Here is a 15,367-nt window from a genome sequence, read left to right as displayed (position 1 = left end):
CCAGGCGCTGCCGCCGCGGGCGGACGCGGCTCCCGCTGCCCCTCGGCCGCCGCCGCCGCCGCCGCAGCGCTACGTGGCCGCCGCCGCACCGCCGCCGGTCCTCGCGGGGGCGCGCGCGCGCGGGGTTCGGTGAGGCGGAGGTGGGGAAGGGGGGGGGGGGGAGGATGGCGGGGGCGCGCCCGGGCCTGGAGCGGGGCGCGGCGGGAGCGCGCGCGGGCCGGGGCCGCGCCTGAAGGGCCGGGACGGTTGCGGGGTGTGTGTGTGTGTGGCGTTAGTGAGTGTGTGTGTGTGCGGGGAGGGAGCAGACCGTGCTGCGGCGGCGGGGAAAGAACGGGGGAAAGCAAAACACGCCCCGTACCCCGAGCCGAGGGCAGCGGTGGGGTGGAGGTGACACCGGGAGCGAGCGGCGCGGGAGCGCGCACGGTGGAACGGCGGAGGGGAGGGGAGGGAGGGCGGTGGCGCCCCGCGCATGCGCCGCCGGGGCCGTTCCCGCCGCCCCTTTCCCGCCATCGCACCTGAGGCGCGCGGGGCGCAGGTGAGGCGGGGCCGCGCCGCGCATGCGCGGGGAGAGGCCAGCGGGCTCCTCACCCGCGCCGCTAATTAGCGACCGTGCCCTAATTAGTGATGGCGGGGGCGAGGCGGGCTTGACGGAGCGGCCCGGCTGCCCCTCGGCCTATTGATGCGCGTGGTAATTAGCGGGCCCGCCGTAATTAGCGCGGGCAGGTGGAGCCCTCAGGGCTGCCCTGGGCCAGGCCCGGGGCGCTGCCGTCAGGGGCCGGTGCCAAACGTTCCTGTCCCCTTAACACGCCAAAAACGCTGAACTGCGGCCTGCGGCTCGGCCATCGCACCCCGAGCAAGGCCAGAAGGGCACACCTGAGACAGGTACCTGGTGCCAGGTATGGACACCCTGAGCAATGCGAGAAGGGGCACACCTGTGACAGGTACCTGGTGCCAGCTACAGGCACCCTGAGCATCACAGGCCATGGGACAAGGGCACACCTGGGACAGGTACCTGGTGCCAGGTATGGGCACCCCGAGCAATGCCAGAAGGGCACACCTGGGACAGGTACCTGGTGCCAGGTATGGACACCCCGAGCAGTGCAAGAAGGGCACACCTGTGACAGGTACCTGGTGCCAGGTGTGGGCACCCCGAGCAATGCGAGAAGGGCACACCTGGGACAGGTACCTGGTGCCAGATATGGACATCCTGAGCAATGCGAGAAGGGCACACCTGAGACAGGTACCCGGTGCCAGGTATGGGCACCCCAAGCATCACGGGCCATGCGAGAAGGGCACACCTGGGACAGGTACCTGGTGCCAGATATGGACACCCCGAGCAAGGCAAGAAGGGCACACCTGTGACAGGTACCTGGTGCCAGGTATGGGCACCCTGAGCAGTGCGAGAAGGGCACACCTGTGACAGGTACCTGGTGCCAGGTATGGGCACCCTGAGCAGTGCGAGAAGGGCACACCTGAGACAGGTACCTGGTGCCAGGTATGGGCACCCCGAGCAGCATGGGCCATGGGACAAGGGGCACACCTGTGACAGGTACCTGGTGTGGGCACCCCGAGCATCACGGGCCGTGCAGAAGGGGCAGCACTCCACAATCTCCGGGTTGGTTTTTGCTTCCTCATCTCCAAGTGGCAGCGGCCTCTGGGTTTGTGATTCTGCCAAAACGCCAAATTCCAGAGGGTTTGACTCTGGGGGGTTTTTTTGTTCCTTGGAAGCTGAATGCGATTTCTCCTTCCCCAAAAGAAGAGCCCTCGGTGCTGTCAAGGATGCCGGGAAGGGAAACTGAGGCACGGGCGGTGCTGGCACCTCTGCAGCCCAGCCAGGCTCCGGGTTATCCTCCAGATCTGCTGCTCACGATGCCCTGGAGCGACGGGAGAGGAAGCAAAAAGGGGAACAAAGGGATTTTCCTGCTGGGTTCTGCCGCAGGAAGCCCTGGGAGCTCCAGCAGAGGAAATTCCTGTTCCCTTTCCCAGCCCAAAGGCACAATTAAAGATTAATTGCCTCAAGCAGCAGAGCTGGCAGCCAGCAGCGTCTCCTGGTGCTGGGGCTGCTCCTCCTCTTATGGGGTCCTGGGGAACACGAGTGCACCAGCAGAGCCATGCACAAAAAACACCAAAAAATTAAACTCCCCTTTGCTTAGCCTTGCCTTTGTGCCTTTTTTTAAAAATTATTTTTTCATTATTTATTTTTTAATTTTTTTAAAATTATTTTATTATTTTTATTTTGCCTTTTTAAGTTAGACACTCCACAGATTCCTCACGGGGAAGTTCTAAAGTTCATGCTGGAGCAATCATTGAACAAAAACATCAGCAGAGCAGGTGCTGGACGTTTCTGTGCCTGTGGAAAAGGACAGCTCTGCTCACACAGCACCACAGGAGTGTGGGATGGGTCCTTGGAGCTGGGGAGCAAACTGGTTAAACTGGAGTCCTTCCTCTGCCCACTCCCAGCCTGACCTGGGACATCATTCCTGCTCGTTCCCACCTTTTTCCTGCTCTTTCCCACGTTTTTCCTGCCCGTTCCCAGGTTTTTCCTGCTCGTTCCCACGTTTTTCCTGCTCGTTCCCACATTTTTCCTGCTCGTTTCCATGTTTTTCCTGCTCGTTTCCATGTTTTTCCTGCTCTTTCCCACGTTTTTCCTGCTCTTTTCCACGTTTTTCCCACATTTTTCCTGCTCGTTCCCACGTTTTTCCTGCTCTTTTCCACGTTTTTCCCACATTTTTCCTGCTCTTTCCCATGTTATTCCTGCTCTTTCCCACATTTTTCCTGCTCTTTCCCATGTTTTTCCTGCTCTTTCCCACGTTTTTCCCACGTTTTTCCTGCCCGTTCCCAGGTTTTTCCTGCTCTTTCCCACATTTTTCCTGCTCTTTCCCACACTTTTCCTGCTCGTTCCCACACTTTTCCTGCTCTTTCCCACATTTTTCCTGCTCTTTCCCATGTTTTTCCTGCTCTTTCCCACAGGAATTATCCCGGGTCAGGGCCCTGCAGGGCAGGGGGAAGGAGCAGAGCTCGGGGGGTCCTGGGGGAAACAAGGGGGGAAAAAACGGGAAAAAAGGGGGAAGGAACCTCTGGAAACAGGCACCACAGAAAAAGATGAGAAAAGGGGGAAAAGGGAACCCTGGAAAAGGGGGAAAAGGGAAACTATAGAAAAGGGGGGAAAGGGAACCTCTGGAAAAGGGGGAAAAAGGCACCCCTGGAAAAGGGAAAAAGTGAACCCCTGGAAAAGGGAAAAAATGAACCCCTGGAAAAGGGAAAAAGGGCACTGTCTGAATTCCCAAATTTTCCTGACTCCCAAACTCGGAGTCAGCGAAGGCAGTGCCGTGACCGCGCAGGGGAGGAACCGCAGGCCTGGTGTGGCGCGAGCGTTCACTTTTATTTGACACCATTCCAAAAAAAAAACCCCAAAAAATCCCTTCACTTTCCAAATTTCCATTTCCTCCGCGAGGAAATCCATCCACTTTCCAAATTTCCGTTTCCTCCGTGAGGAAATTGCAATGATTTTTTTTCCTTTTTATATATATTTTTTTCTCTCCTTTTCCCCCTCATTTTTCCTTTTGTTGTTTATTTTTTTGGCGTTCCCGGCTCACTGGGGCAGCTGCAGCAGCACGGACTGGCCCGAGGGCAGGTAGGTGATGTTGCGGGAGCGGGAGAGCTGGTAGGCGATGTCCTCGGCCGCCTCCAGCTTGCGCAGCTCGATCAGCCCGTCCCCGGCCGTGGCCAGCGAGTTGGCGATCAGCTCCGCCGCCTTGGAGTCGCCCTCGGCCGAGATCACGGCCGCCTTCTTCTGCTGCTCGGCCTGCGGGACAGCGGGACGGGGTGTGGGGTGCAGGTTCAGTCAGGGAAAGAGTCTGAGGGGTTCTAGCCAGGCAGAGCCTGGGAAAGAGCGTAAATAATTCTTTATCTCTCTTGTTCTCACACTGTTTATCGTTATTTCTATCACTGTGCATCAAGCACTGTACACCAAAGCTGTGGGTTCTTTTCACTTTAGGACCAATGGGTTTAACCTTTGCGAATCTCTGTATAAAAGAGCAATATATTTTGAATAAATCGGAGTTTTACTCTCAGCAGCTTCTGAATCAGAGTCTTCTCATTCCCATCCTGCCTCGACAGCGACAGGGACAGACGGACGGATGGAGCCGCCCCGCGGGGCTCCCTCAGCCAGGGGCAGCTGAACGGGTTTGGGTTTACTGTGCTGCTCTTAAAACTGGGGATAAAAAAATAACCCATGTGCCTGCTGTGGGAAAAGGAAAAAAAAGGTAATTTCAAGCTGAATTTGGGTGATTTTTCGGTCTGTCTGTCCCCACCCCGAGGTCCCCATTCAGTTCAGCAGCTCCCTGGGGACGCTCCCGAAGCCAGAGGTGTGAAACGTGAGCTGACACAAAGATGGAAACCACCACTGGAGAGCCCCGGAGATGATCCAGGGCGGATCCAGGCAGGGATGTCGCTGTCGAGGCAGGACGGGAGTGAGAATGCTCTGATTCAGAAGCTGCCGAGAGTAAAAATCCAATTTATTCAAAATACACTGCTCTTTATACAGAGCTTCCCAAAGGTTAAACCCATTGGTCCTAAAGTGAAAACAAGCCACAGCATCGGTGTAAAGTGCTTGATGCACAGTGATAGAACTTGACTATAAACAGTGTGAGAACAAGAGAGATAAAGAATTATTTACATTCCTTCCCAGCTCTTTCCCAGGTTTTTGCCTGGCTGGAAACTCTCAGTTTCTTTCTTTGACTGAATCAGACCCACACAGGGATGAGCCCAGAGTGAGCACGGCCACAATCTGCCCCGTGGGGCGGCAGGAGGAGCTCCTCCAGCCGGGCTCACGCTGGGTATGGGGGAAAACGGCGCAGGATATTGAAGGAAAACCCCCTGGAGCGGGAAGGGGAGAGCAGAACAACCCCAAAGGAGGAGCGGGTACCTTCTCCACGATGAACCTGGCCCGCTCTGCCTCCTGCTGCGCCACCTGCTTCATCTCCACCGCCTCCGTGAACTCCTTGCCGAAGGTCAGGTGGGTCTGGGGGCACAAAGCCACGCAGGTCATGGCATGGCAGGGACACTGCCAGCGGCTCTGCTGGGACAGTGACACTGCCACGGGGACAGAAACCAGCACCCCTGAGGGAAATCTACACCCGAGTGGGGGAAAAGCTCCAGAAACAGCGTCCAAATTCCCCCTGGGTGCACACAGAGTCACCTCCTGCACAGGCTGTGCTCCCGGCGGGGTAAATTTTATTTTAAGGGGGTTGGGAAGGCAGAGCTCCCTCCCTGGATATCTCAGCAGCGGAACCAGCGGGAATTTCCTGCTGTCCCAGTGAGAATTTCCCCTCCTGGTGCTTCCAGGGGTGTCTGTGGAGCTGCTGCCCCATCCCAAACCCCGGCACGGGCAGGGCTGAGGCACCGGGGGTGGCCTGAGGTGACGGGACAGCGGCAAAGCCGCGCCCGCCCGGCCCCCGGACACAGACACGCGTGTGCAGGCGTGTTCACGCGTGTGCGAGCGTCCGGCTCACCAGGGACACGTCGTCCAGGATGAGGCCGAAGGTGGCGGCGCGCTCGGTCAGGTCCTCGCTGACCTGCCTGGACACCAGCTCCCGCTGCGTGATCAGCTCGCCCGCGTCAAAGCGCGCCTGAGGGGCAGGAACGGGGGGATGGGGTGGGAACCGCTGGGAACGGGGTGGGAACCGCTGGGAATGGGGTGGGAACTGCTGGGAACGGGGTGGGAATTGCTGGGAATGGGGTGGGAACCGCTGGGAATGGGGTGGGAACCGCTGGGAATGGGGTGGGAACCGCTGGGAACGGGGTGGGCACCCCTGGGAATGGGATGGGAACTGCTGGGAATGGGATGGGAACTGCTGGGAACGGGGTGGGAACTGCTGGGAATGGGGTGGGAACCGCTGGGAATGGGATGGGAACCGCTGGGAATGGGATGGAAACCGCTGGGAATGGGGTGGGAACCGCTGGGAATGGGGTGGGCACCCCTGGGAATGGGATGGGCCCCCAACCCCAAACCAGGCTGGAATTCCACAGTTCCAGGTGCCTCCCCACCCAAACCTGATTGGAATTCTGGGATTCCTGGGCCCCCACCGCCTAACCAGGCTGGAATTCCAGGATCCCAGCTCCCCACTCCCACACCAGGCTGGAATTCCACAATTCCAGATGCCCCCACCCCCAAAGCAGGCTGAAATTCCGGGATTCCAGCTCCCCACCCCCAAACCAGGCTGGAATTCCAGGATTCCCGGGCCCCCACCCCACATCAGGCTGGAATTCCAGGACCCCAGGGCGGTGGGCGCTCACCACCACGGACTTGAGGATCTCGGTGGTGATGGAGGGCAGCACGCGCTCGTCGTAGTCCTCCCCGATGCTGGTGAAGATGCGCGGCAGCTGCGCCGTGACGGGCCGGAACAGGATCCGCAGCGTGATGTTCACGTTCTGCAGGTCTGGGGGGCAGCAGGGACTCAGGGGGTGCCCCCGGCCCCAGGGGTGGCACCTGGCCCAGGTGAGCTCCAGGGATCCTCTCTAAACCCCACCGGTGTCACCTGGCCCAGGTGAGCTCCAGGGATCCTCTCTAAACCCCACCGGTGTCACCTGGCCCAGGTGAGTGCCACAGGTCCCTCTAAACCCCACCAGTGTCACCTGGCCCAGGTGAGCACCACAGGTCCCTCTAAACCCCAAATAATTGGGACCCAAAGAAAGAGTTCCTCAATCTGTTCTTCACCAAACAGACCAAAACTTTCGGTTTCCTCCTCAACCTTTCTGTCCTGGGAGTCCCTGGGTGCCCCTGGACACCCCTGGGTGCCCCTGGACATCCCTGGACACCCCTGGGTGCTCCTGGACACCCCTGGGGTGCCCCTGGACACTCCTGGGGTGCCCCTGGACACCCCTGTGTGCCCTTGGATGGTCCTGTGTGTCCCTGGGTGCCCCTGGACACTCCTGGGTGCTCCTAGACACCCCTGGGTGCCTCTGGGTGCCCCTGGACACCCCTGGACACTCCTGGGTGCCCCTGGACAGCCCTGGGGTGCCCTTGGATGGTCCTGGGTGCCCCTGGATAGCCCTGGACACCCCTGGGTGCCCCTGGGCCCCTCTGTGTGCCCCTGGACCCCCCTGGGTGCCCCTGGACCCCCCTGGGTGCCCCTGGACCCCCCTGGGCACCCCGGGGCGCCCGCAGGCACCTTTGCTGCCGGTGATGACGGGGACGTTGCGGGGCCGCGAGCGGCAGTCGAAGATGATGGGTTTCTGCACCCAGGGGATGAGGAAGTGGGTGCCCTCACCCACCACCGCGTCCTGCACCCCTCGGAAACGGTCAAAGATCACCGCCCTGTGCCCCGCGTCCACTGCGGGGAGAGAGAGAGAGATCAATTAGCGGGAAATTAACGGTGCAATTAACGGTGCAATTAACCAGCCAAGGCCGGAGTGGAGCTGCAGAGCCCCGGTGGGAGGAAGGAGCTCCCGGTGCGGCCTCGGTGTGTTTTTATCGGGTAATAAAGTGCTTTTATCGGGTAAATAAAGGGTTTTTATCAGGTAAATAAAGTGTTTTTATCGGGTAATAAAACACGGAGAACGCAGGATCGGGGCAGAAACACGGGCCCGACCCACTCACCGTTGTAAAGCGCCGAGTTCACCACTCCCCCCGCCACGGCCAGGCCCAGCCCGAGCTTCCCGATGCTCTCGAACACCTTCGCGGCCATCGCAGCGCTCCGGAGCCCTCCTGAAACAGCCCCGCACGGCTCAGCCCGGCCCGGCACGGCCCGGGGGGCTCCGCACGGCCCGGGGGGCTCCCCACAGCACGGGGGGCTCCCCACGGCCCGGGGGGCTCCCCATCCCCGGGGGGCTCCCCATCCCTGAGGGTCTCTCCATCCCTGAGGATCTCCCCATCCCCGGGGGTCTCCCACAAACACTTTGGGGGTCTCCCCATCCCTGAGGGTCTCCCCATCCCCGAGGGTCTCTCCATCCCTGAGGGTCTCTCCATCCCTGAGGGTCTCCCCCATCCCTGAGGGTCTCTCCCATCCCCGGGGGTCTCCCTCAGCCCCGAGGGTCTCCCCATCCCTGAGGATCTCCCCATCCCTGAGGATCTCCCCATCCCCGAGGGTCTCCCCATCCTCGGGGGTCTCCCTCAGTCCTGAGGGTCTCCCCATCCCGGGGGTCTCCCACAAACACTTTGGGGCTCTCCCTCCCATCTCCCTCCCCGGTTCGCTCCAGGGCCGCCCCCGGGGCCTCCCGCCCCCCCCAGGCCTCCCCCTGCCCGCTCCCTCCTCGGCCGCTGGCCGGCAGCAGGGGCACGCCGGGGGGCGAGGCCTCGCTGCCTGCCCGTTCCCGGTTCCCCGTTCCCGGTTCCCGGACCCACCGCCGCCCTCCCGCCGCCGCTCCCGCCGCTGACCTCCACATGAATCCGCCGCCGCCCCCCTGCCCAGCGCGCCTGCGCAACGCGCCAAGACGGCCCCTCCTCATTGGCCCTCGCCCCCCGTGGCTCTCTGGGATATGTAGTTCTCTCTGCCGTGCCCGCTGCCGCCCGGCCTATCGCTTCCGGTGTGCGCCGCTAGCTGAGCAAGGCCGCGCGCTATTGGCTGGAGCGGCGCGCTGCGCCTCTTGGGAGGTGTAGTCCTGGCGGGGGAAGGCACTTGGGGGGCGCGGGGACATGTGGGGGACACGGGCGGGGACATGTGGGGGACACTGCGGGGACAGCGCTGCCCCCCCTGAACGCCAGGACAGCTGGGGAGTGACCCCCGGAGGCCACCCCGGCAGGGCCACCTGGAGCAGGTGGCACCGCGGGGTCGGAATGTCCCCAGGCCCTTCCTGGTCACCTGTCCCGGCCACCCTCCGGTGGGATCCCTTCCCCAAAACGAGAGATTTCCATGGATATCTGAGATATTTCCATGCGTTGGTGGGAATCTCTCCAGTCACAGATTTCCATGGATATTCGAGATATTCCCGTGGATATTCGAGATATTTCCATGGATATTTGAGATATTCCCGTGGATATTCGAGATATTCCCGTGGATATTCGAGATATTCCCGTGGATATTCGAGATATTCCCGTGGATATTTGAGCTATTTCCATGGATATCTGAGGTTATTTCCATGCATGGACAGGATCCCCTCTCCAGTGACCGATTTCTATGGATATTTCAGATATTTCCATGGAAATTTGGGATATTCCCGCTCCCAGTTTTCCCTCCTCCCCCGAGGATTTCCAGACCCCAAATCATTCCCGTGGCCCCCCCGGGCCCTTCCCAGCAGCTCCTGGAGCCGCGGGCACCGGGATTTGATGGCCTTGGAGACGCTAGAGGGAAGCAGCGCTCTCCCTTCGGCTCCGGGAATCCCGAAAAACCGGGAAAAAAAGAGGGAAAAACCAAAAAACCCCACCCCACCCCCGCGCCCTCGGCGGGTTCCGCTCCCGGGTGACCCCGCTGGATCCAGCGGGATAAATCCCATTAAATGTGGGATTGAATCCCGTTAAACCTGGGATTGAATCCCATTAAATCTGGGATTGAATCCCATTAAATCTGGGATTGAATCCCACTAAATCTGGGATTGAATCCCATTAAATCTGGGATAAATCCCATTAAATCTGGGATTGAATCCCGTTAAATCTGGGATTGAATCCCATTAAATCTGGGATTGAATCCCATTAAATCTGGGATAAATCCCACTAAATCTGGGATTGAATCCCATTAAATCTGGGATTGGATCCCATTAAATGTGGGATTTACGGGTCGGGATTTCACCCTCCTCCTCCCTGCCGGGTTCGTGTTGCTCATTCCCATTCCTATTCCCGTTCCCATTCCCAGAAGAGTCGGGGGGGCCACGAGAGCCCCAAAACTGAGCTGGGAGCGCGTTTGTGGTATTGCACCCCAAAATTGGGCTGAGATTCCTTTTTTGGGGGCTGGCTGTGGGATTGCACCCCAAAACAACTTCGAACCCCGTTATTGGGGGGTGGCAGCAGACCCGCACCCCAAAACGGTGCCAGAACCCCGTTATTGGGGGTGGCAGCAGAACCGCACCCCAAAACAGCTCTGGAACCCCGTTATTGGGGGTGGCAGCAGACCCGCACCCCAAATCCGCCCTGCCCCTCCCCCCCAGGCCGCGCCCCGTTTTTGGGCGGTTTCGGGGCCGTTTCCGGCGGCCCAAGAAGGGCCCATTGTCCCCCCGGGCCGGGAACAAAGCGCCCCCTCTTCGCTCCCCCCCCCCCCCAAAACTCCGCCACCAAAGCGCCGAGACGGCCCCGGGGCCGGGGGGGACCCGCGGGGGTCCGCGGCCACGCCCGGGGGGGGGTGGGGGGCGGGATTTGGGGTTTTTCCACCCCAAATCTGGTGTGGGCCGGGCAGGATTTGGGGGTTTTCCACCCCAAATCCGGGGTGGGGCTGGCGCTGATCCCGCTCCCACCCAGCCCGTCTTTAGGGGGGTCCTGGCACTTACCGGGGGTCCCAGCCCAGCCCTTACTGGGGTTTCCAAACCTTCCCGGGGGTCCCAGCCCAGGTTTTCCCGGGGGTCCCAGCCCTTCCCGGGGGTCCCAGCCCAGCCCGGGGGTCCCAGCCCAGCCCGGGGGTCCCAGCCCTTCCCGGGGGTCCCAGCCCTTCCTGGGGGTCCCAGCCCAGCCCTTCCCGGGGTCCCAGCCCTTCCTGGGGGTCCCAGCCCAGCCTTTCCTGGGGGTCCCAGCCCTTCCCGGGGGTCCCAGCCCTTCCCGGGGGTCCCAGCCCTGCCCGGGGGTCCCAGCCCAGCCCGGGGGTCCCAGCCCAGCCCGGGGGTCCCAGCCCAGCCCGGGGGTCCCAGCCCAGCCCCGCGCCCGGCGCAAACCCGAATTAAGCTCAATAAGCGCTGCAATTCAATTAGTGAAACTGCATTAAAGCCCCGCGAGGGCGGGAGTGGAAAGGCCTTAATGTGATTTCCCCGCCGCGATTTGCAAGTCACAGAAATCCAATTTCGGCTCTTCGCATTCTGAGCTCTGTCCGCGCGGTGCAGCTTAATTAATTAATCTGCTTTAAAAACCAGCCAGCCAAAACCCCCCCGGGCGGGCACCGGGACCCCCCCCGGGCGGGCACCGGGACCCCCGGGAGGGCACCAGGACCCCCGGGCGGGCACCGGGACCCCCGGGAGGGCACCGGGACCCCCGAGCGGGCACCGGGACCCCCGGGCGGGCACCGGGACCCCCGAGCGGGCACTGGGACCCCCGAGTGGGCACCGGGACCCCCGGGCGGGCACCGGGACCCCCCCCGGGCGGGCATCGGGACCCCCGGGCGGGCACCGGGACCCCCCCGGGAGGGCACCGGGACCCCCGGGCGGGCACCGGGACCCCCCTCGGGCGGGCACCGGGATCCCCCAATGGGCATCGGGACCCCCGGGCGGGCACCGGGACCCCCCCCCGGGCGGGCACCGGGACCCCCGAGCGGGCACCGGGACACCCCCGGGCGGGCACCGGGACCCCCGGGCGGGCACCGGGACCCCCCTCGGGCGGGCACCGGGATCCCCCAATGGGCATCGGGACCCCCGGGCGGGCACCGGGACCCCCCCCCGGGCGGGCACCGGGACCCCCGGGCGGGCACCGGGACCCCCCCCGGGCGGGCACCGGGACCCCCCCCGGGCGGCGCAGATTTGGGGTGGGAGGATCGCGGAGGGTTTGGGGAGCAGAGGGATTGTCCCGGTGCCACCGGGGATAACCCCGAGCGGAGCCCCCCGTGCCGGCCCGGGGCTGCCCGCTCCTCCCCGGTGCCTACCGGCCCCTCACCGAGCGTCCTCCGCCGGCTGGCACCGGCCGCGTTCTCCGGGAAGGCTCCGGGAAGGCTCTGGGGGATGGGAATCGTCAGCTCCAAGGGAAATGGGACCGGGGATGCTCTCCCGGGACCGGGGCTCCTCTCCCGGGACCGGGGATGCTCTCCCGGGGCCGGGGATGCTCTCCCGGGACCGGGGATGCTCTCCCGGGACCGCGGCTCCTCTCCCGGGACCGGGGATGCTCTCCTGCTGGGGAGAAACCCGGAGCATTCCTGGAAATCCGGCCTGGAATTTCCCCGATTCCAGGGGCTGGGGGATGGAAATGTGGAAATCTGGGCTGGAATTTCCCCGATTCCAGCTCTTGGGGGATGGAAATGTGGAAATCTGGGCTGGAATTTCCCTGATTCCAGGGGTTGGGGGATAGAAATGTGGAAATCTGGGCTGGGATTTCCCTGATTCCAGATGCTGGGGTAAAGAAATGTGGAAATCTGGGCTGGAATTTCCCTGATTCCAGGGGTTGGGGGATAGAAATGTGGAAATCTGGGCTGGGATTTCCCTGATTCCAGCTCTTGGGTAAAGAAATGTGGAAATCTGTGACCCCCCAATACCCGTGACCCCCCGATATCCATGTCCCCAGCCCGCTCCCTGCCCATCCCATCCCTCCTTCTCCTGCCCAGCCCAGGCCCCCCCGCGCTGTCCCGCCCATCCCGTCCCCCCGGGGCTCTCCCGAGAGCAGTGGGGGCTCCGGGGGCTCCGGGGGCTCCGGGGGCTCCGGGGGCTCCGTGACCCGGGGCCGCCTCCGGCTGCACAAAGCGCGGGATTGTTCCCCCGGCCAGACCCAGGAAAACGGGGGAGGGGGGTGGGGGAGGCGTTTCCAGGGATTCCTGCGGGCCTGGGGCTGCTCCGGGCGGGTCCTGTGCCCCAGAGGGCTGCGCATGGTGAGGGGGCCACAGCGTCCCCCGTGCCATGGGTCCCACCCCATGGATCCCACCCATGGGTCCCACCCATGGATCCTATGGATCCCATCCCATGGATCCCATCCCATGGATCCCATCCCATGGATCCCATGGATCCGACCCATGCATCCCATGGATCCCATCCCATCCCATGGATCCCATCCCATGGATCCCATCCCATGGATCCCATGGATCCCACCCCATGGATCCCATCCCATGGATCCCATCCCATCCCATCCCATGGATCCCTTCCCATGGGTCCCATCCCATACCATCCCATGGATCCCATCCCATGGATCCCATCCCACCCCATGGATCCCATCCCATGGATCCCATCCCATGGATCCCATGGATCCCATCCCATCCCATCCCATGGATCTCATCCCATGGATCCCATCCCATCCCATCCCACTCCATGGATCCCATCCCATGGATCCCACCCCATGGATCCCATCCCATGGATCCCATCCCACCCCATGGATCTCATCCCATCCCTCCTGCCCAGGAATGAGCAGGGACAGGGACAGGGACACAGGGACAGGGACAGGGACACGGACAGGGACAGGGACACAGGGACAGGGACAGGGACAGGGACAGGGACAGGGACAGGGACAGGGACAGGGACAGGGACAGGGACAAGGACTCGCCTCTCGCCAGGGATCGATCGATCGATCCCGGGGCTCGGAACGGGCTGAGGAGGGACCCGCCGGGGTCACCCGCCGCGGACCAGCACCTGGGACTAATTGCAGGGGATAAATGAGCAATTAAGGGCGCTGGGGCAGGGCTGGAACATCCCGGACCTCTGGTGACCCCCGGGCAGTATCCCGGGAAACGCCGCACCGGGATGCTCAGCCCGGGGGCACCGGGACCCTCCGAGCCCCCCCCGGCGGAAGCGGCTCCGGCCCCGCGGGCAGCTGCGGGGCCGCACTGAAGTGCCTTTGTCCGGCACGGGGCAGGATTTGTCCCGGGAGGGCAGGATTTATCCCGGGAGGGCAGGATTTGTCCTGGGGAGGGCAGGATTTATCCCGGGAAGGCAGGATTTACCCCGGGAGAGAAGGATTTGTCTTGGAGCAGGAAGGATTTATCCCGAGGAGGGCAGGATCTATCCCCGGGAGGGCAGAATTTGTCTTGGAGCAGGCAGAGAGCATCTCCGGCCCCGAGAGAGCATTCCCAGCCCCGGGAGAGCATCCCCGAACCCGGGACAGCATCCCCGGCCCCGGGAGAGCATCCCCGGCCCCGGGAGCGCATCCCCGAACCCGGGAGAGCATCCCCAGTCCCGGGAGAGCATCTCCGGCCCCGGGAGCGTCCCCGGCCCCGGGAGGATCCCCGGCCCCGGGAGAGCATCCCCGGCCCCGGGAGAGCATCCCCGGCCCCGGGAGAGCATCTCCGGCCCCAGGAGAGCATCCCCAGCCCCGGGAGGGTCCCCGGCCCCGGGAGGGTCCCCGGCCCCGGCGCGGCTGCGGAGCGGCTGCAGACGGGCGGGGAAGGGAGGCAGCAGCGCTGCCGCTCGGGGCCATAAATCACCTCCAGCTTTCCTAATGGGAGCCTGATTTATCTCCTGCTCTGTCTGCACTAATTGAGTTCATCCCGCGGGCTGATTCATGCCCTGGAAATGGGTTCCAGGGAAAATGGACCTCGAGAGGCTCCAGCAAATCCCGGCGCTGATGGTCTGGGAGATGGAAACGCTTCCAGCAGCGGCGGCTCGGCCCGGGCGGCACGGCCAGGGAGCGGCTCCGCTTCCAGCGGGGGGAGAGCGGGGCGGGAGTGACCCCCGGAACCCCCGGGAGGGACCCGGAACATCCCGGAGTGGTCAGGGACAGGGGGAGGGAAAAACACCGGGAAAGAGCCGGAGGGGAAACGGGAAATGGATGGATGGATGATGGATGGATGGATGGATGGATGGATGGAACCGTGATGGATCCATGGATCGATGGGTGGGCGCTTTCCCCACGGGTGGGAGTGGGGATGAGCACCCCACACCTCCGCCAAAATCCTGCCCATGGGATTGAGAGAGGATCCCATGGGTGGGCAGCGAATCCCATGGGACTGGCAGAGAATTCCATGGGTCTGACAGAGAATTCCATGGGACTGGCAGAGAATCCCATGGGACTGACAGAGAATCCCATGGGACTGGCAGAGCCCCCCCAGCCCAGCACAGGACCTCTGCAGGTCCCCAAACCTCTGTGCACACCCTGAGGGGTGGCAGGGACCCATCTCCCCCCAAATCCAGCCCTGGGAACCCTCTCTGAACCCCCCCAGGCACCCCCGAGTGCTCCCAGGAGCTTCTCCCGGCTCCTCTCCCGGCTGGACCCGCTGCTCCCCTCGCCGCTCTCCCTGTCGCTGTCACGTCCTGGCCCTCATTAAATCCCTCCTGTAATTGCATCAAATCGCTTTTACCCAATTTCCTCCGGGCTGTTTGCTGCCTCGGAGAATTCCAGCGGGGCCGAGACAGCGCTGCCCGTCCCAATGCGATTATCCCGCCCCGATCGATCGATGGATCGATGGATCCCGCCTGCCTGACCTTTGGCAAACTCGCACCTGCCTCCCGGAGCGGCGGGTCCCTCCTGCACCGATCGCCCCCAAAGCTGCCCCGGCCCGCCGGGAAACCCTTAATTAAAATAAAACCTTAATTAAAATAATTGAGTGGGGGAGGCAGCGGCGGGAGCGGCCCCGGATCCCTCCGGACGTACCGGGACACGGGGCCG

At 62.9% G+C, this 15,367-nt stretch overlaps 1 protein-coding gene and 2 long non-coding RNA genes across 7 annotated transcripts; 2 read left to right on the top strand and 1 right to left on the bottom strand.

The window, feature by feature from the left end:
* Window positions 1-1,289: 1,289 nt before the first annotated feature.
* LOC115490644 (uncharacterized) lies at window positions 1,290-2,152 on the top strand. Its single transcript, XR_012052088.1, has 2 exons — window positions 1,290-1,615; window positions 1,757-2,152. It is a non-coding gene; the product is annotated as an uncharacterized lncRNA (long non-coding RNA).
* Window positions 2,153-2,305: 153 nt separating this feature from the next.
* On the top strand, window positions 2,306-3,070 carry LOC140680720 (uncharacterized). The gene is made up of 2 exons (XR_012052089.1): window positions 2,306-2,810; window positions 2,843-3,070. It is a non-coding gene; the product is annotated as an uncharacterized lncRNA (long non-coding RNA).
* Window positions 3,071-3,361: 291 nt separating this feature from the next.
* PHB1 (prohibitin 1) lies at window positions 3,362-8,498 on the bottom strand. Of its 5 annotated transcripts, NM_001245458.1 has the most exon segments (8): window positions 3,364-3,805; window positions 4,928-5,023; window positions 5,514-5,630; window positions 6,298-6,440; window positions 7,173-7,297; window positions 7,300-7,334; window positions 7,601-7,708; window positions 8,345-8,385. In NM_001245458.1, coding segments are annotated over 3 exon segments (153 nt in total). In that variant the 5' UTR covers window positions 7,689-7,708; window positions 8,345-8,385; the 3' UTR covers window positions 3,364-3,805; window positions 4,928-5,023; window positions 5,514-5,630; window positions 6,298-6,440; window positions 7,173-7,267.
* Between the last annotated feature and the right edge of the window lie 6,869 nt (window positions 8,499-15,367).

This window comes from Taeniopygia guttata, chromosome 27 (assembly GCF_048771995.1).
Source record: "Taeniopygia guttata chromosome 27, bTaeGut7.mat, whole genome shotgun sequence".
Taxonomy (NCBI): domain Eukaryota; kingdom Metazoa; phylum Chordata; class Aves; order Passeriformes; family Estrildidae; genus Taeniopygia; species Taeniopygia guttata.
This window is presented reverse-complemented; position numbering and strand designations above follow the sequence as displayed.

Excerpts from the sequence above, each read along its gene's own strand:
- PHB1 (XM_030255892.4), bottom strand. The coding sequence starts at position 7,688 with ATGGCCGCGAAGGTGTTCGAGAGCATCGGGAAGCTCGGGCTGGGCCTG. Across the intron at positions 6,441-7,172 it reads CGTCATCACCGGCAGCAAAG|ACCTGCAGAACGTGAACATC; the intron begins GTGCCTGCGGGC and ends GCTGCCCCCCAG. Across the intron at positions 5,631-6,297 it reads AGATCCTCAAGTCCGTGGTG|GCGCGCTTTGACGCGGGCGA; the intron begins GTGAGCGCCCAC and ends CCTGCCCCTCAG.